Genomic DNA, 23,918 nt, shown 5'->3' with positions numbered 1-23,918 from the left:
ATGTACTAACCTTTTTAAATGAGTTTCTGTTCCTCTTGTTAGAGTGTATGTGAGCACAACCACGCATTCTTTGTCAGTACCTTTATTTTATTATCAGTTGATGTGACCTAATCGTGTATATAAACAAGCACTATTGGAAATACACAAGATAGCTCAACTAATTGATTTATTATCTTCAACTTTCATAATGAGCTAAAATGAAATTTTACTTTGCTGTTGAAAATAAACAAAAAAATATATATGTACCAATTCACCCACATATACACAAACTCCAAATAAGAAAGCATTTTCCTGAAGTGATTGGATTTTATTTAGAACAATTCAGTTAGTCTGTTACACTAAGAAATATAATTCACTGATATTCTGTCACCTCTTAGAAACTTTCAGAGAAAGTTTATGGATCAGATGAGACATTCCAGAGACACAAATAATTGGGGAAAATCTGCATATGGCATACAAAATAGATGTAATTCCCATGTTTTAATTTAAAGGTGTTACTTTCGCTAGCAGCCTGTTGGAAGTCTACATAGTCCTGTATAGTATATTGGCACGGAGATGGTAGTATCCCGCACCAGGATACAGACACTTGTACATTATTCCAAAAAAGCCCTTTGGTTAAATTAATGCCCAAATCAATTTTGATCATATTTTTGAAAAAATCAAATGCTTCTTGTTGCATTGGTTGTGAGTACAAGCACTTTGGCGATTACTGATACATTTTTTGATGTCTGCTAAGAGTTTTGGGTTAGTTACAAAGGATCACGAGTATAAAAAAAACAGTTTAACAAAACATGAATAACATTAGTTACTGAACTAAAGGGAATGCACACTACATTCACACTAAATATATCTGACATAAAAGATTAACAGATGTAGCTCCTAATTCTGCGGTGGTACCTCTTGAAAAAACCGAAGAGGCCTAAAATAGGGAAATTGGGCAATGCACCGAAATCTGCTTGTTAACATTACAAATAAAAAACATTTTGCAAAGTTTTAATTTCAGTAAGATCATTAAGCACTTTAAATATTAAGTTACTCTACTTGCCAGTTTTTATTTATAGCATGTATGTCTACATTTATTCTTGGAAACCTACTAAAACACAAATGGCAAATTTTGTAAGATCACTAATGAAGCAGTAGAGACAGCAGAGATTAGGTTTAGCAGATTTAGCAGTCTACTTAACATGCCCACACCAAAGAAAGCTGATTAATACAGAAAAGCTGTAAGAGATACCTTATACTGTTTTAATTACAAACACCTGACACAGCAGAGGAAAAACAATGTCAGTGGAATCTGCTAGACATAGAAAATTACATAGTGAGACAAAAGCAAAGCACAAATGTATCTGTTATATCCAGAAGATTAAACTCACCCCTACCACACCACATACCACACCACACCACAACAAAAAACAGCTAATGTCACAGCTGATTAAATTTTAAATATATCCTATAGAAATAATTTTTGTTGTGTTTTATAGCTTCTAAATTAGTCTCTTAGGTATTTGATTGTTATAGGTGTGTTATATATTATCCAATAATTACTGCGGAAATCTATATTGTAAATCTGTGTTGTACTGAAATCTACAGAAATCTATAGATGAAATCTATAGAATGTATGCATGTGTAATATATATATATATAAATTCACTATCTGTATTAATCTGTAGATGCTTGAATTATACCAATTATACTAGTCACAATATACAGAGAAGCTTTTTTTTTTTTTGCTTTGTTTGTTTCAAAACTTCCCTTCCAAACAGTACAACTGCATGATAGTACAATTATTACTGAGCTGATTTATCTTTGATTCAGATGACTGTCTTTTGAAATATGAGAAACAAATTCCTCTGATAAATCAAAATGTTTGTCTTTAAAAGTTAATCAGACATCCAGTGCCAGTCAGGCAGGTAGCCTCTCAAATGCAGTCCACGAAATGGAATTAAATTCACAAACCTAATCCAGAAATAACAAGGCATCAAATATAGACAGGCAAAATACATCAAATATTACGCACACAACACGGCAAACAGGGAAAATAGAAATAGAAATAGAAAATAGAAATAGGTATTAACAAAGCACAGAAGTCTCTCACTCCTATTACTTTGGTTAGTGTGGAGAATTTCAGGGACTTGATTCCGAGGATTATTGGGTCTACATAGATCATATTGTTCAAACATGTATGTTGTTTGTGTTCGAATATATGTGGTGTTTGTGTTCAAACGTATGGTGTTTGTATTCAAACATGTATGGTGTTTGTGTGTGTTGGGTTACACAGTCTGCCGGAGCTCGATGCATTGTGTTTGTCTGTTAGTTCCATTGAGCTGATAGTGAGAGCTCTTTTGCTGCCTCCTTTTGTAACACCACACACCCAAGATTGCACCAAGAACTGCTACTAGTACGCCAATGATGATGCCAGCAATCGTCACGCCACGGCCAGCTACATGGCAGGGGTCCACACCACAAGCTCCTTTATCGGAGCCTTCTGGATGGTCCAGGCTAAGCTCTGTGTCTCCTTCCATAGCACTCCTATTATCATGGGTTTTGACAGAGGTGTCACCACCTACAGTGGGAATATACTCCAGAAAGTGGCCAAAGTCTTTGGTTTCCCAAGCGGCACTGACTGTAGGTCTGACTGTAGGTGTGGCCACATTGCTAATGATGTGAACTTTTTGAGTGGACTTAGTGTCCACCGGTGGCATTCCTGTAGGTGTGGCAGTGCGCTCAAAACCTATCCCCTCCTGGCTGGAGCTGACATTTTCAGGGGCAGCTCCAGGTGTGTACGGGGTAGGTCTTTCGTTAAGAGCTGAATCGTCATGGCCTGCTGAGATCTGAGTGAAGCTGATGAAAGATGTGGGGCTCATCTCGACATCATTTGGACTGTCCGTCATGCTTTGAGATGGCATCTCTTTAAACCTGTCATTAACATCCTCAAATTCTACCTCTATTGGTCTCTTCGCCTCTCCTTCAGTCTGTTCTATGGTAGGTCCCTTTGTAACAATATGTGTTTCTTCTGTATGATCAGAGACCTGGTCTGGAAGTTTGTCAGTCACTTTTTGAAGCTCCCCACCTTGTTGGTTAAACACTCCCCAATAGCCTGTCCCTTCAGTGCTTTCAGTCAAACTTTCAGTCTCTAAATTTTCCTGATAATCATTAACCTTTCCAAAGTCCTGCCTCTCAGGTGACTCAGACAAACTCTTAGTCTCTTCCTCCTGATAGCTGGGGATAATTCCTGCCATGCCTGTTCTTTCAGGCCTGTCAGTCACACTTTCTAACACCTGCATTTCTGAACCACCAGTCACACTCCCAGTGTCCATAGTCTGTCCTGGCCCTGTCCGCTCTGAAGACATAGTCCCTGTTTTTTCCTCTTCCTGGGGAACAGGGTATCCATCCAGCCATGACTCCTTCGTGCTACCCACACTGTGTCTGGCAGGCTCATATGTGGGAGGTTGGGGTGAAAGTTTACTGTCATGATCTTCTGCTTTTATCTCAGTCTCTGACAAGCTCTTGTCAGTTTTGCTCAGGATGTAGTTTTCATCCTTGGTGGGGCCATTTATGGGTGTGGCTGTGCTGAGCAGAGCATGCTTCTCCTCTTCAAAAGTCTCTGAGGGAAACCAGAACATGTGTTTCTGGCTGAGCTGAGACACTGGGTTCTCTGTTACAGACACTCTAGAATCTTCCTTATCTGTGCCTTCTTCCTCTACCATGACTGGCCCTTTCTGCTTTGGCTCAAGCTCAGGTGTAGACTCTTCATGATCAAAGATCTCAGTGACCCTAGGCACCACAGTCAGGTGATGCACCTCCCCCAGGCCCTGATGGAAATGATCATCATCTGGAAGCTTGTCTTCATAGTCAATGAAGGCTTCAGTATCAGCTGTAAATGATCATACACATTTGTACTGATAATTGCACCTCACATTACATTACATTCACATTATATTAATTCTGGTTTAACAAAACCCAGAGAAACTTTACTACTCTCAATATAACGCATAAAAAGGAGCAATAAGTACTGTTTTGTCACATATACTTGGTTCACTACATATGTCAATGTCACATCGCTTGTTATCAATTTGTATGATACATTGGAAGTAACCATGGTCAAACCAATCCCCAACCAAAAAAAAAAGATATTTCTCAAGTTCAGTACCTCCCCTAATTGCTTAGTCTAGTTCTGTTTGTAATATTAGATAAAAGAGGGAATTTTCAAAGTAACAAAAAGTACTTTTGCAGTATATTGAGCCATGGTCAGTGTGGAACAGTCTGAAAGACAGCTCCCCTGCGGCCTTCCATGGCTGTTAGTACCATTCTTAAACAAAAATGTCTTGCTATTGTAGCTTTCTTGTAATTTTATTAAGACAATTACAAAAATGTTTCACAAACTTGCTACAAAACCCATTAAAGAATTGTAGACCATGATATTTACTCTACCAAGCTCCCTTTTCAGACCCCAGTGCACAAATGGTGTCACCTTTAACGCAGAGCTGCACCAGGCCGTACCACTTCCCGCAGCTGTCGCACAGCAGGCTGAAGCCTGTCTCTCCTCTGGGCAGCATGTATCCAGGGCTACAGGAGTACAGCACCTCATCACCCAGCTCCAGTCCTCTCTGGCCCTGTATACGTGTGTTGGGGAAAGAGGGTGGACTTCCGCACGGCGCCCCTAGCAAACAGCAGGGAAGTAGACAAGGTTAGAAACAAAACATAGACCTTCTGTATTTATACACAGTAATAGTGGCAGAAATCTGAAGGCAGATTTACTTTGGTTCATTTAGCACAGGAAGCCATGATAACTTACTTAAGGGTATAATTGCTTAAATATTGGTTGTAAAGACCTAAATCCCTCCCCGAGTTGTCTCATTGCAAAGCTTAAAACTGACCAGTGTCTTTCACACAGAACACAGGCAGCCTCTCAGACGACTCGGTGGCATTCTCCACCTGCATTTCCACAGCCCGGAAGCTCCCAGCCACACTCCTGCACACTGTAGTCCTGCAGGGAGACAGAAGAGAGGAGGAGCTAATGTTCAGCACTGGACTGCAGTCTAACACTCAACACCACTTTTACACCATTACATTATGGATAAAATATCCTCCACTTTACTCCATACGGTACAAACTGTTGGTGGTCAGCACCCTAGTTCCAGCAAGCATTTAAAAAGTCACCTCCAAAACAGGCTTAAAAATTTAGTCTCACAATGTGACTCTGCAGTTTAAGTTGTGTATTCTGATTCCATACTTCAGAAAGTACAGAAAAACACCACCATTTGGTTGGAGAGCAAGAATGTAAATAATATGGTGGTATTACTTAAATGGTTGGGAATTAAATACTTTCATTTTTGGAGCAGTTTTTGTCTGCTCAAATAGATCCTCTCTGAGGAAATTAGCAATGCACTAAAATCACAGTTATGTTCCAGTAATTCCAATACAGATGCCAATATTATACACTTACCATTGAGATTAATTAGTTTTAAATATGGACAATAAGTGCCATGCCTCGGTCAACAAGTTGTGTGTTTGCAATGTACATTGTCTCATGAAGAGAATATGCTGATAACAAGAGCAGAAGTGAGCAGGTCTCCCAGCAGTTTGATGGGGCAGCACTGTGAAGATGTTAATGACCCTACTGCAGCGTGGAGATGATAATGACCTAACATGCCCCTGCCCCTCTGGTCAAGCAGTGACCCTCCGTGCCACTACAGGGAGGCTTGGTTTACCTTCTGGCTGTGTTCACATGCATTAATTGATTATATGAGAGATTTAACACAATTCCTATTACTTACAAATGAACTAATATGAAAATGTGAGGGGATGATCATAAGGAGAATTGTCAGAGAGAAAACTGCAATGCAGCTGTAATCAAATTAGAATGTTTTTACACAGGCTGATGATTTCTGACCTAGTCTTTCATTGTTGTAATGAGATTGCATGAGGATGATTTTGTGTTCTGATACTACCCAACCCTGCACATCACACACACACACACACACACACACACACACACACACACATGCACACACAAACATGAGACAGGTGTACTCCATTTATGACTTAGACTCTACAAGTAATGTTACAGTGTGAAACAAGCAGCACCTCTTGGAACAATGTCCTTTATAGATATAAGATGATAAAAACATGTGAAACCAGAAACCCATCTGCATAAAGCACACATTGGTTTTCCTGGATTAATTATCCATAGTGATGTGAACTAGAACCGTTTATATAGCTTTATCCCATTTTCATTCCCAAACACATACCTACAAACAGAGACTGATGCTGACACAAATTAAAATTATATCAGAAAAAAACTAGCACACATAACAGAAAACAGGTCCAGAATCTAAAACTAGATAAAAATGCCTAATGTGACTGGGGCTGACCATGAGGTCTCTTGGGACAGTGTAAAGTCACCTAGGAAATTCCCCCTGACTGAATTATCATCAGTATATCTACATTAGAACTAAAGACTGCTGTAGATGTGTTTAAATTAGAGTTCAGGTAAAGGCCAATTTGTCTGTGATTAGGTAAGATTTATGAGCCAGCTGTGACAAGTCTGTATGTAATCCAAAAGTTGCTCTGAAGGGAAGGGAATTCCTTTTGGGTGGGGTAGCAGATACATTTCAACATAAGGTCAAAACCGTTCAACATGTACATAACCACACACTCATCCCCACAAAAAACTATAGTCACATGATTTTCATAATAGCCAGAACTAAAGAAGACAGGATACATCTGAGCATCACATGCTTAAAATATTTTTTAAATAATGTGTATAAAATATTATAAGAATGTATATGTTTCAAGGTTAAAGTTTCTAAGTGCATTCATAATTGTAGGTTTCAAGATTTATTTGAGACAGTTTATAATTCACAAGGTGTAATAGACTTGCAATTAAAATTTTGAAAGTGCTAATTATTCTGGGATTTGGGCATTCAGATTACAGAATATACAATAACTGTGTAATAGCAGTGGCAACAAATGGTGGGAAAGTGCTAACGTATTTTGTGACTGTTTCTCTGGTCCGGCTCTCTCGGGGGGATAAATGCCTGAGGAGTGAATGAAAACTTTCCACTTGAATCCTCATATTCCCTTCCTTGTAATCACACACTTACAAGTGTTCCTCCACCGAAATACCACTGTTCTTCTCATGTGTTACAGCAACGAGACAGACAGAGTGTGAGAGTGGTGGGGACGCTCACCCGATGCTGGGACCGGTGAGCCAACCACGTGCACAGGCTGAGAATGAACACTCAACCACAGCATGCCGAAGCTCACTCCGTGACGCAACCCGTGCACCTTGAGCTGCACACGCGTCCAAGGCTGCCAGGAAGCCTGCATGTGAGCCAGGCCTCGGCTCCAGTAGGAACACCCGGCCTGCCAGAGACACGGACACATATGGTGACTGCACATAAAAAGATGCGTTATTCCTATTTCTTGCATCGTTTTCTGGAGCATGCGGCTAACATTACAAAATTAGAAACCACTGAGTGTCAGTGGAATTCATAGAAGGGAACAGAAGGGGCAAGTCCACAGCAAAATGGTACTGAATTGAGTTAGGAGATGGTAACAACAAATCTGCCAACAAAGAATTAGAGATGATTTTAGTAATTCAGGCCCAGAATGGTGGAGAGGAGACCTGTGCCATCTCAGGGATAAGAACGAATGCAATGGAGAGCAGAAGAATACTTGAACCTACCAGTGCAAGGTCAGGTGAGGGCAGAGGCTACTGTGTGTCAGCAGAAGGAGAAGGGTTTTATTTTTATGGAAAGGGTGTGCAGGGTGGACACTAACTTAAAGGTAAGACTGCAAAGAGGAATGAAGATGAGCTCCAAATAGGGATCCATGACTCCAGGGTGCAAATATGAAGTCACATATACACACAAACACCAGAGTCAGCATTATTCCATAACCCCACCCTAACCAACTAACACACACACAAACTGATTGCTTGTAAGTAGCCAACATTCTCACAAAAACTGCCACAAAAACACACCAACTTCACGTTCCCATTTAGTCATATTCTCACACATAGGGCTAAAATAAAAGTTGGAGGCAGTCATTGTGGTGAACCTCTTCAATAGTTCCTTCAGTACCTCTAGACAAATTTATCCCAAAACATTATCATCAGACACTGGTATATTACTTTATATTTCAAGAAGTAAAAGGAGTAAACAGAGTAGACTGTGACTATCTTAAAAGTGACTAAATTAGCTTTATGGATTAGTCCATTCCATTGAATGAACTCGAGCTCTGAAATGTTATATTTTAACAGTCTGAAATATTTTCAGTAGTATTCTATTTATGATGTTGCCTTCTGTTTGACCATAAATTCCTGGTAAATGTCTATGTGTATTTTAGGTCCTTTTGCCCCACTGTTATTAATGTTTTTAAATAGGTCTATATCTAACACAATAAAAGGATTACTGTTACTGTACACAAACAGACAGACAGACAGACAGACAGACAGGCAGGCAGACAGACAGACAGACAGACAGACAGACAGACAGACAGACAGACAGACAGACAGACAGACAGACAGACAGACAGACAGACAGATAGATAGATAGATAGATAGATAGATAGATAGATAGATAGATAGATAGATAGATAGATAGATAGATAGATAGATAGATAGATAGATAGGTAAGTTATCACCAACACCATTACTAGACAGTATGCTGCCTGCATCATGCTAACAATACTTCTGTGTATTCTTCAGCAACAGATAATATTATTACTGAATAAATCAAATGATTTATGACTAGGATGGATGGCTCAGAGTGGATGGTGCAAATGACTTCAAATTATGTGGCTGGTGTCAGGCAGTCTACCATGACATCACATGGCACTGGCCCACTAAGTAATACTCACTTGACCCACCATAAATGATAAGTCTGTCATCCATATTTCCTTACTGTTAAATGTCACAATTGCTTGATGCCTGTTATATTGATGATATGATGATAAGTGTCAGGAGTTTGTAAAGCCTTCTGAATGGCTCACGTCATTGTTACTTTTTTTTTGTGTTTCCAAAATACATTATGAGTTACTTTTACTCCTAACTCTGCAGTCCACAGCCCAGCCCAGCCCACTTTAGCGTTGTGTGTAAAACAACACGTCTCCTGACTCATCTCATTAGCTGGCTAATTCTTAAGGCCTGTAGGATCTGTACCAGGTAAAGCATTAAACTGTAGGAATTAAATGGGTGGCTACAGAACTATTTAATCTGTAGACTAGAAGAGAATGAAATAGAATAGAATTGAATAGGAACTAATGGTAAACACCAACCACTCTCAATGTGTCAAAGTGGAACTTTGGCACATAGCAAACAGCTATGTGCCAAAGTTCCACTTTGACACATTAAGAGTGGTTGGTGTAGCAAACAGCTATGTGATCCTAATTAGCCCTTATCTTCACTGAAATCAGGAAATAATAGTTTCCCTTTACATAACATAACTGATTAATCACATATATAATTATCTTGATAATTAACTGATGACGTCAGGTGTACTTGTAGTAGAGAAGGGAATATCACATTACACGCTAGGGCTGCAGAGCAGGACTGGAGTTAGCCACTGCCACACTAAAGCCAAATAAAAGCCTTCCAAAATTACTGTTGGCCAAACGAGAACTACTGCACCAAATTATAGTTATTTTATTTAGGCAAATGAAACTGAATCATAGGTGGAGATCATCGGAGTACTTGAGAACATCCCGTGCAGTGGTGAAGGCTGTGCTGTTTTCTAAATAAAACTGCTGGTAGTTTGAATATAGGTTCTTTCCAGCCACTCGCTGTGTAATGTCTATTTTGAGCACGACTCTTTAAGGATACACAGTTATTCGTTTAATTCATAATGACATTGCTTAGGTAGCAAGGCAGTTGCGGATAATATTGAAATTAAAATATGTACAATCTAATAAAACACAGATTAATTAAACTTCTAGATTTGACAGTTTATTATGGAACAAAAAGTGAGCCCATTAAGAAACGTCTGGAATGAATGTGTACTCCCTCTCTCTCTCTCTCTCTCTCTCTCTCTCTCTCTCTCTCTCTCTCTCTCTCTCTCTCTCTCAAGCGCGCGCACAGGATTCTTGTCTCCTCTGTAAACCATCAAGTGTTGATGCTCATTGTAGTAGCGCGTGAAAGTAATTAGCGAACCAAGATCATAGAGACAGGAGAAACCTACCGTCTGCGCCAGCAAGACCAACGGTTAACCAAGCCAAGCATCCAAGAAAAGTCATGAGCGAGAGGTCCTGGGCAGGTAATCGTCGCATACCGTAGGTTGAATAGTCCTTGTACTGGCTCCAAATGTTCCAAAGTTAACTGCAAAAACGCTTCGTTGCGCACTCCAAATGCAGGGGGATTCAGTTAGCCCAAGAAACAGTGCAGAGCCTCGGACGTGGAGGAAAGGAGGTTTATCTGACCAAGAAGTGCATTACCGAGCTGCTGGAGCGCTCGTGCGAAAACTCTCACTGCGCTGTCAGTAAATACGTCATGGCTCAGAACCGGCGCAGCAGTCCATGAGAACAGAGGCGCTTCGGAATAAAACTCCTCCAGCGAAGGACAGGGAGGGGGCCTCAGACGACGTGCGACACTCCTCGGGCGCGGTGATAACTACTAACTGTGTTGGTCATGTTTTGCCACTGTGTAAATTTGGTGCTGCAATTTTGTTGCTTTGTCTTGTCCCAAGGGCGCGTTCGAGTTTCCAAATTGATGTGTGTCATTGTACAAAATTAACAAAACAAACAAAATTCTTCTCAAAATATTTACAAGAGGATTCTCCATAAAAAACCTCATACCAGCGTCCACACTCTCACACACAATCACACACACACACACACACACACACACACACACACACACACACACTTCCTCATAGTACTTTATTGGGTTTTTCACTGTATTACTGTATAAAACAATTGGTAGGCGTTCACAGTAATACTACGGAAATATTTTGGCTAATTCATTTTAATTATAAATAATGAAATAATCATTTTGTGATTGGAAAGTAAAAATGCACAGGTTCCTTAGGTTCCTCAATTACAGCATAAAACAAACAAACAAAAACAAATGTACACTTTAAGACTTCACATCCATGTTCCTATATACATAGCATACTGTGTGTGTGTGTGTGTGTGTGTGTGTGTGTGTGTGTGTGTGTGTGTGTGTGTGTGTGTGTGTGTGTGTGTGTGTGTGTGTGTGTGTGTGTGTGTATGTGTGTGTGAATGAGAGAGAAAGAGCATGTTTTAGTGAGTAAGTGGCAGGAAAGAGGCCAGTACAAGCTGGGTCTGTCTGAATCCCTTCTGATAATATTTGCTTAAACAGCAGAGCTGTGTGTATGCTGCAATGAGGAGAGTTTGTCATTTAATCAGTGCTAAGAGACATACGACACTTGTGTTATGCATACACTTTATTTCATTCTCTCACTCTCAATCACACAAGCAAACTCCACACACATGTGTATGCAAGCACACACACACACAGCAGTCACCACTCTAAAATCATAACGATTTATTGTTATTACAAGTCATACCATGTTCAATGATTAATTTATGTATTTATATCATGCACAAACTGAAGCTTGTGTAAAAGAAATCTCTTACAAGTCCTCAGTTTTGCTGTGGTATCTTTATTGCGCCCTCTGCTGTTATACACGGGTGCGGTTGAGCATGATAAAGCTCAATGAAGATGAGTCTCTAGATGAGGGGTGCTGATGTCCGGTTTTGGTGATCTACCACCCTGCAACGTTTAGTTCCAATCCTGTTCTAACGCATTTCATACAGTTAATAAAGTCTTTCAGTAGCATCTTAAAATCAGGTGTGCTAGATTATGGTTTTTATATAAATGTACCATCACATACTAGGCCTATTGTTCAAACCTTAATGCCACTGTGTGTGTGTCAGAAATGTGTCAAAAGTTTACAGAATTATTTTCTGATTTGAGAATACAATAATTTGCTGCCAGAAGTTTCGTTATGATTTCACAGCAACTTTGCACTGTATAGTTAGCATTTCCTGTTAAACATATTGAAAAGACCCCACGTTCTAAATATCTCATTTCATTTTAAGATACCATCAAACACGAGTAATCCAGCTAACAACTTTGCAGTTAATCTTAAATACTGGCATCAGCTTTCAGCAAAATGGTCATATAGTCACCAGTGGCTGAGATTTAAATAAAAATGCAGGTCATTTCCAACTTCACTTATATGGGATATACATTTTATGATCTTGGATTATATTAATAAAGCTATGCATTACAAGATAGAAAAACTTCAGAGTAATTCGGCACAGGTAGCCCGTTTCTTTCGAGCATTGAATAATTGCTTCTACAGTCTTAATATGATAGAATAGTTAAGTAAGCTGAATTACATTTGTAGATAACGCGTGTATCTTAAAAGCTAGACATTTTTGACTATTCATCTGTGTTGTTCAGGTCGTAATCCGTATAGAAAAGTGAAGTTGCTATGAACATTATGAAAACAATCAACCACGCGTGTTTTTCCCGCAAAAATGACGTCACAACAACACCTTCCAATACCCTGGAAGAATAGGACTATGTACTAACTTATATGAACTGAAGTTATTCAGATGAAGCTTCCCGAAGTTAAGTAGTTGAACAGTTTGCTACGTTTACTTAATTAACGTTTGAAGATAAAAGTCACACTGCAGACAACGGCAAAGACTTTACGACCGAGCGGAAATATAGTCAGAGCAGTCGCTTGGGAAGCGGAAGTGAGGTCAGAGCAGCAGCAGTCTACTTCGTCCATGTTATTGTTATTTTGACTGTGTGATGGTTCACGGCAGAGCGCACGGACGGCGAACAGCCCCGGATTCCTCCGGTTACCAACCAAGACACGAACGGCTTCTAGGCTACACGGACTCGTCTGCCTCCGTCTTGCGGTAGTTTTAACAGTAACGCCAGCATACCGACTAAACGTCTCCGTGCGCAGCGCTCGCCCCAGACTGTCTTTACTATTGACACCGCAGCGGAGATGAACGGCATCACCAAGGGCAGATTTGAGGTAATTAAAAGCGAGTGATCTGAGGGCACGGGGACACGTAACTTTCAGTGTGCTCGGAAGAAACGAACACGGGCGGTGGCAGCTGACCGACCAGTGTGTGTGCGCGCACGCTTGTGTGTGTGTGTGTGTGTGTGTGTGTGTGTGTGTGTGTGTGTGTGTGTGTGTGCGCGCGCGCTTGTGTGTGTGTGTGTGTGTGTGTGTGTGTGTGTGCGCGCGGCCGTGTGTTTGTGTGCGTTTGTCTGCGCGTATATGTCCATGAGCGACTCTTTTGACGTGCCATTGTATTGCATTTGTTCGTCAAGGGTAATCCTGTCCAAAGAGTTGACCGTGTCAGTAGAGGGCCAGAATCCGTTTAGCGTTGGAATCGTCTTGTGCTACCTGGAGTTTAGATATAGCTAATATGGTTACGTGCCCTGAATGCGCGTGGTTAGGAAGAACACAAAGCACAATACATCAGATGAGCAGCACCGCTCGTGTAGGTCTTGCTGCTGACACTTCCTTTTTCTTGTATCTGTCTGTCTGCATACAGTAGAGGCACAAATTGTAATCCAGCAGTGGAAGGTATGCAGAGGAGGTCGCAGTTAAAATGTGTTTTAAAAAAAAACAGTTTATTGTGACAAGTTGGTAAATGTGGGTCTCTTGTTATTCCCCAGATGTTATCAAACAGTGATGAGGCCCCAATCAACAAAAAGCTTCCCAAAGAGCTTCTTCTTAGGTAAGACACCATCCTGCATAATCAACAGTGCTGTCTGGGGGATTTGCGGATGTCAGTTTAGGATATAATCTGTTTAGTGCATTTATGTTTCTTTGCCTTTGTCTTGTTCAGGATTTTCTCCTACTTAGATGTGGTTACGCTCTGTAGGTGTGCCCAGGTGTCCAAGGTATGTCCTGTCTGATAGTATGCCTCATTATATTGAAATGGCGTAATCTAGAAATAGGAGTTTGACAAGATCCTGTTGTCTTTTTTCCTGCCATCTGAAAACTTGAAAAGGCATGGAATGTTTTAGCATTAGATGGAAGCAACTGGCAGAAGATTGATCTCTTCAACTTTCAGACAGATATTGAGGTAAATGATGGCTATACATTTCTCTGTTTAATATAACTGTTATGATAAGGACATTGTGTTCATGTTTGTGGTTGTATGTTTGTCTATAACAGATGGTATGTGTTGTACGTGAATAGGCTTTGCACACTCCATTGTACTTTAGATATTTGTGTGTTTCTATGCCAGGAATGGTCTGTGTGTATATAGGATTAGTACTGGGTCGGTAAGCTTTGTTACTGAATCCATAGACTGTGACATCATCCGTGATATTCTCTCTCTCTCTCTCTCTCACTCTCAGGGCCGTGTGGTGGAGAACATTTCAAAGAGATGTGGAGGTTTCCTGAGGCAGCTGAGTCTAAGAGGCTGTCTCAGTGTGGGTGATGCCTCCATGAAGTGAGCTTTCCTCACATTGCTTGATTTAACTCTTAAAACATAAATGCTGACATCTCACAGCTAATGACTACTCATTTTTATGTTCATGAGCATGTTAATCATGTATCCCTTTTACACAGTGCTAAATGTATTTTGTTTAGATAAAATGCTTCAAATTGATCATTTAACCATGAAGGGCAGATGCTGTAGTACACCCGTGTTAATAATTACGATTTGACTAAATTGTCAAAGATATTTTAATATAGAGGCCATCTTTATGGCCTTGGGGATGTGTAGGTGTCATGTGAGTTAATTTAGGACCTTCCAGCCTGATTATCGGTATCGCTAGGTTATTTATGTTATTGATGTTTGTGGTGATCAATAGATTTTTGTTATTGTTAACAGGACATTTGCTCAGAACTGTCGTAACATAGAGCAGCTGAATCTGAATGGCTGCACTAAGATCACAGATTCCACCTGCATCAGCCTGAGCAAGTTCTGCTCCAAACTCCGCCACCTTGATCTGACTTCCTGCGTGTCCATCACCAATCATGCACTCAAGGCCTTAAGGTGAATGCCAGCGGTTCAGTGTTTATTGGGGGGAGTGGGCGCACCCAGGCAAAATGGGGCCAAGGTGGGGGTTATTTACAAGCTCAGAGTGTTTGTGTTGAACCTCACTTGTGGATGAAGTCATGTTGAATGCGTAAGCGTTGCTATGGACACTTCTTGTCATTTATCCTTTGTTTAGTGGGGAAAGAAGTGCTGTAGTCATCTGTGGTCATGTTGGTGAATGTGGCCTTGTTTATAGCTTGTTTATAGGTGTTAATGTGTATCTTTTAGAACACTGTGTGTGTGTGTGTGTGTGTGTGTGTGTGTGTGTGTGTGTGTGTGTGTGAATACATAGATAACTGAATAAATAGGGTGATAGTAATAGTAGTTGATACTTAATTACTAGTAATTGATTAACATATATTTATTCTTCTTTTGGTGCATCCATCATCAGTATTTATAAAAGGACAGATATATGAACAGAAATGTTATTTCAAATGCTCATCCCTAATTTTTAGTTGAGATTACTGTTCTTTTTGAAGTTCTTTATGCTAATATGCTATGGTCATTATGTGTTTTTTTGTTTTGTTTTTGTTTTTTTTTGTTTTTTTGTGGCTCTGGTTATGAAGTGATTTTGATAATTTGGGTTATTTACAAACTCACCATTTGCTAGAGCAAATCTCCTGACAGCTTGCTGCCAGCTCCTCCTACTTTACTAGGAATTTTCAAAGTTCATAGCATGCCATCCCAACCATGGTATAATCTCTGCCATGCTATTTAAAGATAACGCCATTACTCCATAGGTTGTATATAAGATTTTCATCAGAAAATGGAGGAATTTCGAGGATGCATTATAGTATTTTGCCTGTGTTTTCAAATGTGTGCATTTGTCTAGATTAAATGGCTGAAAGGTGTTTTTGATTTAAAAAAAAAAAATAAAATTATGAATCTGGATTTCCAATACCAGTCTGCCTTTCTGAGAGGTCTAACATGACTCATTGTAGCCTAACATAGGTCAATGTTTAGCCTAAGCAGAAGCTGGAGCACAATCATTAACTCCCAGTGTTAAACTTTGTGGATACCTGGGGCAGTGACTGCAGTGGCTTTATGAGTTGTGTTACTTATGTATACTCCTAATGGTTCAGCAATACCATATGCAGAGATTTCCAAAATATAGATACTAGACACATGAGTTTAATTTTATTATAGGGAATGATAACAAATGGCTCAATAAATAGCTCAGTAATGTAGCCGAAACACCAAATTAATTCTAATTTGAATACCTTTTAATTTAAAATGCAATTTGTATCTAATAGGAATGCTAATAAACAATAGATTTCAGTTAAGATAGGTTTGGTATGTATTGGTCAGAAATAAAGGGTGGTGTGAGTTGGGAAATACAATTTTATACAGCCTGTGGAGAGCCCCAAGGTGCTTCCTTTCATACATTTTTACAAACCATTTGGCCAGTGATGATATAAGTGACAACAATAACAATTATTAGATTATTATTACAATTATTATTATAAGTGACCAACCAAAGTGCTTCAGTCATAATGTGATTCAACAGAAATGTCAGCCAGGACAACAAGAATGACATATGTTGTATAAGACACCAGCTAAGAGATTTTGTAATTTAACATAATGTTGAAGTTTTGTTTATAAACATTAAGAATTCTGCTTGAGTTATGAACTAGTGAACTTACAATACTAAAATTTTGAAATAAGTTTGTCTGCCTCATGAGAGTGCTAAAGGCAAAGTTAGCTGATCAGGATTTAAGGTTAAGGGAACATGGCTAACAGGCTAGGAACGTTAGCACTACAAAGAGCAGTCATGTCTAAGAGTTAGTCTTTATCAAGATAAGCTGTCTAATTGAATAAACCAACTACATGGTAAATGACCACGATTTCAATAAAATTTACCAATACGGCAAAGTGTATTATGATTAGTGATTTCTTTTAAAGTTGACAGAGAAATATAGTCTGTGAGAGCAGATAAGCTTTATTTGGGTTCTTCCTCAACACTGGCAGACAAGGTAATGATGGGAAAATCTATAACCATCAACACAACAGCAATCTCACAAAGCCAATGCACAGGGATCCTGTTATAAAGAACTCAGATAAACATAATAGCTGTAAATGTGCTTGTAATAAGCAATAATAAATGTGCTTGTAATTAAGAACATGATTGAACTTGTTGATATGGTGAACTAGACACAGTGTTGAGCTTGTGAAGCGCAGACTGTTCAAAACCCAGCTTCATGGTGTGGGTAAGTTGTGTATGTCACATAATCATGGTTAAATTAAAAAAAAAAAAAATCACAGAATGACTTCAGCATTAAAACCAGAATTGAATTTCTTATAGGTTAAACAAGACACATTTTCTTTACATAATATTTTGATAATGCAGTGTTTCTCATTGATCTCAAACTGTATAGTATACACTGAAGTTTAAGTAAACCTCCCACCAACACAGTTTGTACATGACTAAGGTATGTGGTATAAATCAGGCAGGCCAGGTTATAAAGCATCAGTCAGTGTTCAGTTACACATTGGAAAGGGCAAAATAAATTACCTTGATGACTATGAACGTGGCGTGATGGTTGTTACTTGGTGTGCCAGCATTAGCACCTCAGTCAGCTGTTGTCCTGTCTTTTCACACACAACCATTTCAGTGCTGTAGCCAAAATGGTGTGAAAAGCAAAAATATTGTGATAGGCCCTTGTGTGGACAAATATAGATTGTGGATAAGAGAGGTCAAAGAAGAATGGCAAGAGACTTGTACAAGCAAACGGCCAAGCCACAAGCAGACAAATCCCATCTAAATTCAACAATGGTGTGTGGAATTTCATCTCAGAATGCATTGGTTATCAGATGCTTGTCTCCGGTGGACAAAGGCGCTTCATAATTTGACTGTTAAGGATGGCAATAAAAAGCTTGCATGGTTGGACAAGTCCAGGTTTCTTTTGCATTGTGCTGATGGAACAATCAGAATTGAGTGCAAGCACCCTGTGTCCGTGAGGGCGTCTGGTGTGATGTCAGAAGGATAGGCTGGTGTAACTGAATACTGTGAGTGACCCTCTTGGTGGCTACAGATGATTGACACTTTGATGCTACCAGCATAATGCTGCCCCACAGCATAAAGCGTGCATTGTGACAAAATAGTTTGAGGTACAGGACAGTGAGTGTCCACTGATACCCTGGTCTGCACAGTGCATGTATCTCTCTTGGATGTACTTGAATGAGGTGGAAAGGCTTTTCACAGCAAGACAAAACTGCCCAACTGTCCAATGTATACCAATTGCACAATATCTTAATCTTCTCATGGTACAAAGGTCCTGAGCAGCACATCCAACATCTAACATGCATGATGTTCTGAAGGCCAAATTAGTCATAGTTAGGAGTAGTAGAACCACTAAAATGTCTCCTAGTGAAAGGATTTATTGACTGAAATTGAACCTTTAATTACTTGGCAGTCATAGTATACAGTACTTTCTGAAAGTCCTCCTGCAAAACAATGTTATAAAGGATATTATAAAATATAAGGATAATTAAGTAGCTGTTTTTTGAAAAACATAAAACAGTAATTATCCAAATATTTTTAAGGAATGACTTGTACTAATTTTATATTTCAAAATAAATATACTGTTCCTTAGCTAATACCATAAGTATTGTAAATGCAAACACTTATTTTTCCTTCATTATCCATCACAAATATCTCTGTATAACGTTTCTACTACTGCCACAACTGTCAAATTATGTTTTCAATAACATTTTAAATAATAAATATAAGAAACCATATGCCCTTTTCATGTAAGCCTGTTAAACTGATTCAAATGTACTAAAGGTCTTTCCATCCAAACCATTGCAGTACTTCACATTAGGTTCTGTGTGAGAAGCTTTCTTCTGATAATGAAAATCTGGTTTATTTAGGGTTTTGTTAAATATAGCTGTAGGTTTTACATAGCTATCACTGTTAATCTGTTGTAGATCGGCCTCATATGTCTTTAGATTGAATATGGGTGTGCGTGTGTTGGTGTTGTGTGGCTGCCTTTAGTGCCCATTACTTTGTATTTCAGCGAGGGCTGTCGGATGTTGGAGAATCTCAACCTGTCCTGGTGTGATCAGATCACACGTGATGGCATCGAGGCGATCAGCCGTGGCTGCTGTGGCCTCAGAGCACTGTTCCTTCGGGGCTGCACACAGGTCTGCGCATGTGCACAAACACACACCCCTGAAAAATCTCCCTCATCTTCATATTTTTGGGAGTAGCATAGCTTGTGTGCATCTGTGAGCAATGTGTGTGTTTTTCAGCTCGATGATCCTGCACTGAAGCACCTTCAGAAGCATTGCCCAGAGCTTGTGACAATCAACATGCAGTCCTGCACAGTAAGACATGAATGTGGCAATAGTGGGGGACCACTGTACCAATATAAAGAAAATTACTTTATTATATCACAGGCTGAGTATAGAGGATTCAGTCTAAAATTAGCTTTTGCTCTTGGACACCAAATGTACATTAGTCAGGCCATGCTTTGCGATTGTGATCATGTTTCCATCTAAACGTGCAGTGTAAATCAGCCCCATTCCACAGGAGCACATACAAATCCAAAGTGGAGGGCCACTGCCTCTATTATGTCCTTTTGTCCATGTTTTGGGGTTTGTATTTGTATTTATTCCCTATTTCAAATCATCACAATGTGGTATGGCAAAGCCTGCACATACATTTCAGAGGTGGGTGAGGCTTGACTGCCCTTAGAGCACAGTGCTGACTTGTCCAAAATCACCATCCCTATAGCATTAGGCTGTTAGGAGGGTTTGCTTTAATACATATAGAGATGCTTAAAAACAATGCATGAGCCAGACTGGAAGACAGTAACTCATGAGAGTGAGCCACTGCTATAAGGTTTGATATGGCAGTGTTTCTACTTTGATTATAAATACGGGGGGCTTTAATTTAAAGAAAACATGCTAGAGCTAATGGCAGAGATATTGATATGGTTAGTTTGTGTCCTGTAGCAGATAACAGACGAGGGATTTGTGAGCTTGTGTCGAGGCTGTCACAAGCTGCAGATGGTGTGTGTGTCTGGCTGCAGTAACATCACAGATGCCTCTCTCACTGCACTCGGCCTCAACTGCCAGCAACTAAAGTAAGCTTAAAACAACATGCGGGCACATACCCGTTCTTGCATATGTGGGCGCACGCACACACTCATTCTCACATGTGGGCACACGCAAACACACCCTTTGATATGCATTTTTAAATTTGTTAGGATCCTGGAAGCTGCTCGCTGCTCTCATGTGACAGATGCTGGTTTCACTGTTTTGGCAAGGGTGAGTGTCTGCACGCATACACGCATGCACACACACACACACACACACGCACGGCTCTGACAGCACATTCCTAAACAGCACCTTAAAGCCTGAGTGAAAAATGGGAAATGCAAGAAGACATTCTCTTCCATCTCCATCTTCCATCTATTCTTGACATTTTCCTTTTTTCAGAATTGTCATGATTTGGAGAAGATGGATTTAGAGGAATGTATTTTGGTAAGCTACACACACCCCTTGCAGATAAAGCAGTCACATATTGCCTTGCCTGTTGTCTGATAGTGTTAGTACTGGCTTCGTTAAGAGTCCTCAGGTATGAAATGGTATGTAGCGATAATATATCGGTTACCAGTTCCTACAGTTATGAATATATCTAAGAAATACATTTATTTCCATGGTAATTTCTTTTTCTACAGGATGGTAATAACCTTTTGTGCTGTGTATGTGTTTGATATTTCAGGTGACTGATAACACATTGGTTCAGCTGTCAATTCACTGCCCTCGGCTTCAGGCTCTGGTGAGTGCCTGCTACATGTGCATGTGTGTATGTGCGTGCTAGAGAGATATATCAGTATATCTCAAGGGTTCCTATGATGAGTTATTGCTCTCTTATTTACCTCTTCTCTGTTCAGTTCAGTTTAGTCTTGTATAGTGCTTTTTACCATACAGGCGTTTTCACCCTTTTTTCACACATTTGCACATGTGCCTGTGTGTTCCAGACCCTCTCGCACTGTGAGCTGATAACAGACGATGGGATTCGGCACCTGAGCAGCAGTGTGTCCGGTCAGGAGCGCCTGCAGGTGGTGGAGCTGGATAACTGCCCCCTCATCACGGACGTCACACTGGAACACCTGAAGAGCTGCCAGCGTCTCGAGCGCATCGAGCTCTATGACTGCCAGCAGGTCACTCGCGCCGGTATCAAACGCATCCGGGTCAGCCATCACCTACTTCCTGGCTAAACAACATACTGCGCCTGTTCAGCACATTAAGTTAAATTATACTCATGCTTAGCTGAACCATTGAAATGTGCCAGCATTTTTGTGGAGACTTGGCATGTTGAAATGAGACCCGTTTACTCCTGTTTGTTTTGTGTCTTGGTTGTTTTATGTGGCTTGTTATATGTGAATATCAAATGTAAGAGTAAACACACCCAAGATGCATTTAAGTTGGACGTAAATCTGAAGGTTCAGGCCGCTTAAGGAGGTGTGTTTAAGATGTAAAAATGTTTAAAGCATCTTCTGGAACCAAAATCCTTCACCTCATTTCACATCAAACAAAGTAACCATTAAGGAAACACCTCAAGTTGGTGTTTTCCTTAGGGTAAATTAATAACACTGTATATAGTTCGTTTTATAAACAGCTATAATGTTATTCATGTTGCACAGTAACAAGAAAAATAATGCAGGAATTTGGCTACCAGGTGGTATGAAAGGATTTACATGTTTTTGCACTAAATAGTAGTCAGAGTTCAAGATAGCTAGTCATATTAAGCTACCTGCATTTGACTATGTAGTGTACATGCATGTGGTTAAAATATTATCTGCATACAATCCCAATACAAGACACATTAACTGAGCAAGTGTAAATGGGGTCAGAGATGGTTTTCATGCTGGTACTCATCATTCTGAATTGTATCATTCATGTGATTAACATAATATGTCAGGTAGTGATGCTTCTGAATGCTTTTGCCTCTTCTCTAGGCCCACCTCCCTGAGATTAAGGTCCACGCCTACTTTGCCCCAGTCACACCTCCTCCCTCAGTGCATGGGGGAGGCCAGCGTCTTTGTCGCTGCTGCGTCATACTCTGACAGAGGGTGGGGTTTCTGAGGAACGCCATGGAGAGTCGAGCTGTCAGTCAACCTCCAAACCCTACCCTGGTCCTACTGGACCCCACTGCTCAACTCTGCACATGGGTGTGGCTGTGGGAAGCATGGTTTGTTCACTGAGTATTTGCCTGGCAGCAGGTCTGAGCTACACAAGTCATACAAGTTGCAATTGCAAAATACAACTCAACATGAAATATAATTACTACATATGATGTGAACTGTCGGATATACAAGAAGAAAGTGGAAGAGCCACCATGTAAAATATTTCATATTTGGATCTATAGAAAACTATAAGAAAGTACTTAATGCTGTATGACATGGATCTACTGACTAAAGAAGCTTGCCTGTGTGCGATGACTCCCAGGGCTTCATGACAACCAGACAGTGTTTACTTCTTGTTCCTCTATCACCATTAAAAATGCATTCCCTCCTGAGGGAACCAGTAGATTAATTGAATGAGCAAAGGGGAGCAAGATGTGAGACTCCTGTGTTAGCCATGGGAGGGTGCTGGAGGCTCCTCCCATCGTCTGTAACTGCTTCAGCGCGGAGAGTGGGAAGTCATGAATTCTGTTGGACTTCTAATGGAGTTTGCGTGTGTGTATGAGAATGTTTGTTTAATTATGGTGGGAAAAAATATAACACTACAACCAAGGAATGTATTTAAACTGGAGTAAAATGGTTCTTATTTTCTGTCAGTGCTCACCATTATTTTGAGAGGGGGTGGGGAGAGTGTAATTTTAATGAACTTAGGCAATTGTCAGAGTGCCCCAGGGTTGGTGTGAGTTGTGGGGGTGGGGGGATTGGGGGGGGGCACAGAGATAAAGAAATAGAGAGCTTATGTTAGAAGAATAGGGTTCATTTAGCTGATTGGGCTGTATCAGTGTAAGTGAAGGATTCTTAGGAGTGATGTGACACTTCATATTTAGAAGAATTATATTTACTGAGGGAATTTAATATCAGATATAGAAACATGGATTTTATGTTCTAAGTGCAATATTGCATATCTTCAAGGCCCTGATTTTGTGTTCTATATTTGAGGATTCGCAGCACTCCATATTCAGACATTTTCTTGGAAATGGTGTAATAAAGTATTCTTTTACAATAGACCTGCTTCTATACCCATATACCCACTTAAATATATCTGCTGCCAGCTACTGCATATTTACTTAGCTGATAGAAGACAGGGCCCAGTGTGCAATTTGTCAAAAAAGTTCAACATGGAGGGTGTGCTTTTATGCCAGTGCAGTGTCTTTTAATGCTTATTTTCTAGTGTGCACAAATCTACATACAATGTTATGTGGTTTTGAGCATTGAAAACAAATCTTTGCACACTGGACCTCATTTTACTAATCCAGACAACTGTTGAATGAATTGCCTAATCAATGAAGATGTCCTTAGAGTGTGAGTGCCTTTGATTTTGCAATGGTGTAGAGAGTAGGAAATTTGGTTTCAGAGAGAAAAGACTCAGGGCTGCAATGTCATACTTCAGATCTGGGTCTACCATTGGTTCATTGAGTTTTAGCATTGGAGACCATCACAATAAAAAATAATATAATTTACAGGTAAAGAACCATACACTGCAACCAAGCCTTGCACCCATGTTGAGAACTGAAGGTTAAAATAATGAATTTGAACTTCACAGCAACGTAAGGACAACCCCCTCTCGCTTTCATATTTTTGACCAAGTTGGGGAAAAAAAAAAAGTTACCTGATTTGTCCTCGTGTTCTGGTGTAACTGTGACATTTCTTTAAATAAAAGATATGAGCAGTGTGTCA

At 40.0% G+C, this 23,918-nt stretch overlaps 2 protein-coding genes and 1 long non-coding RNA gene across 4 annotated transcripts; 2 read left to right on the top strand and 1 right to left on the bottom strand.

The window, feature by feature from the left end:
- Window positions 1–272: 272 nt before the first annotated feature.
- Window positions 273–10,356, bottom strand: susd5 (sushi domain containing 5). Of its 2 annotated transcripts, XM_027026119.3 has the most exons (5): window positions 10,182–10,356; window positions 7,194–7,368; window positions 4,878–4,987; window positions 4,472–4,660; window positions 273–3,874 (listed from the first exon to the last, which is right to left on the bottom strand). In XM_027026119.3, exons 1-5 carry the CDS (start codon window positions 10,267–10,269, stop codon window positions 2,271–2,273), a joined length of 2,166 nt encoding a protein of 721 aa, XP_026881920.2. In that variant the 5' UTR covers window positions 10,270–10,356; the 3' UTR covers window positions 273–2,270. The 2 variants fall into 2 exon arrangements, with proteins under 2 accessions (XP_026881920.2, XP_081557172.1); XM_081701046.1 differs by lacking the exon at window positions 7,194–7,368 and having other exon boundaries at window positions 10,182–10,313.
- Window positions 10,117–12,030, top strand: LOC113587457 (uncharacterized). Its single transcript, XR_003411742.3, has 2 exons — window positions 10,117–10,256; window positions 10,354–12,030. It is a non-coding gene; the product is annotated as an uncharacterized LOC113587457 (long non-coding RNA).
- Window positions 12,031–12,723: 693 nt separating this feature from the next.
- Window positions 12,724–23,918, top strand: fbxl2 (F-box and leucine-rich repeat protein 2). Its single transcript, XM_027026128.3, has 14 exons — window positions 12,724–13,019; window positions 13,673–13,734; window positions 13,846–13,900; window positions 14,011–14,085; window positions 14,363–14,457; window positions 14,842–15,006; window positions 19,065–19,191; window positions 19,300–19,374; window positions 20,005–20,135; window positions 20,259–20,319; window positions 20,491–20,535; window positions 20,777–20,833; window positions 21,036–21,248; window positions 22,017–23,918. The coding sequence occupies exons 1-14, from the start codon at window positions 12,990–12,992 to the stop codon at window positions 22,122–22,124; spliced, it is 1,299 nt and encodes a 432-aa protein (XP_026881929.1). The 5' UTR covers window positions 12,724–12,989; the 3' UTR covers window positions 22,125–23,918.

Source organism: Electrophorus electricus, chromosome 2 (assembly GCF_041902795.1).
Source record: "Electrophorus electricus isolate QZ-2024a chromosome 2, ASM4190279v1, whole genome shotgun sequence".
Taxonomy (NCBI): domain Eukaryota; kingdom Metazoa; phylum Chordata; class Actinopteri; order Gymnotiformes; family Gymnotidae; genus Electrophorus; species Electrophorus electricus.
This window is presented reverse-complemented; position numbering and strand designations above follow the sequence as displayed.

Excerpts from the sequence above, each read along its gene's own strand:
- fbxl2 (XM_027026128.3), top strand. The coding sequence starts at position 12,990 with ATGAACGGCATCACCAAGGGCAGATTTGAG. Across the intron at positions 13,735-13,845 it reads CCCAAAGAGCTTCTTCTTAG|GATTTTCTCCTACTTAGATG; the intron begins GTAAGACACCAT and ends TGTCTTGTTCAG. Across the intron at positions 19,192-19,299 it reads TCCTTCGGGGCTGCACACAG|CTCGATGATCCTGCACTGAA; the intron begins GTCTGCGCATGT and ends TGTGTTTTTCAG.
- susd5 (XM_027026119.3), bottom strand. The coding sequence starts at position 10,269 with ATGCGACGATTACCTGCCCAGGACCTCTCGCTCATGACTTTTCTTGGA. Across the intron at positions 7,369-10,181 it reads TGGTCTTGCTGGCGCAGACG|GCCGGGTGTTCCTACTGGAG; the intron begins GTAGGTTTCTCC and ends TGTCTCTGGCAG. Across the intron at positions 4,988-7,193 it reads CTCACCGGTCCCAGCATCGG|GACTACAGTGTGCAGGAGTG; the intron begins GTGAGCGTCCCC and ends GTCTCCCTGCAG.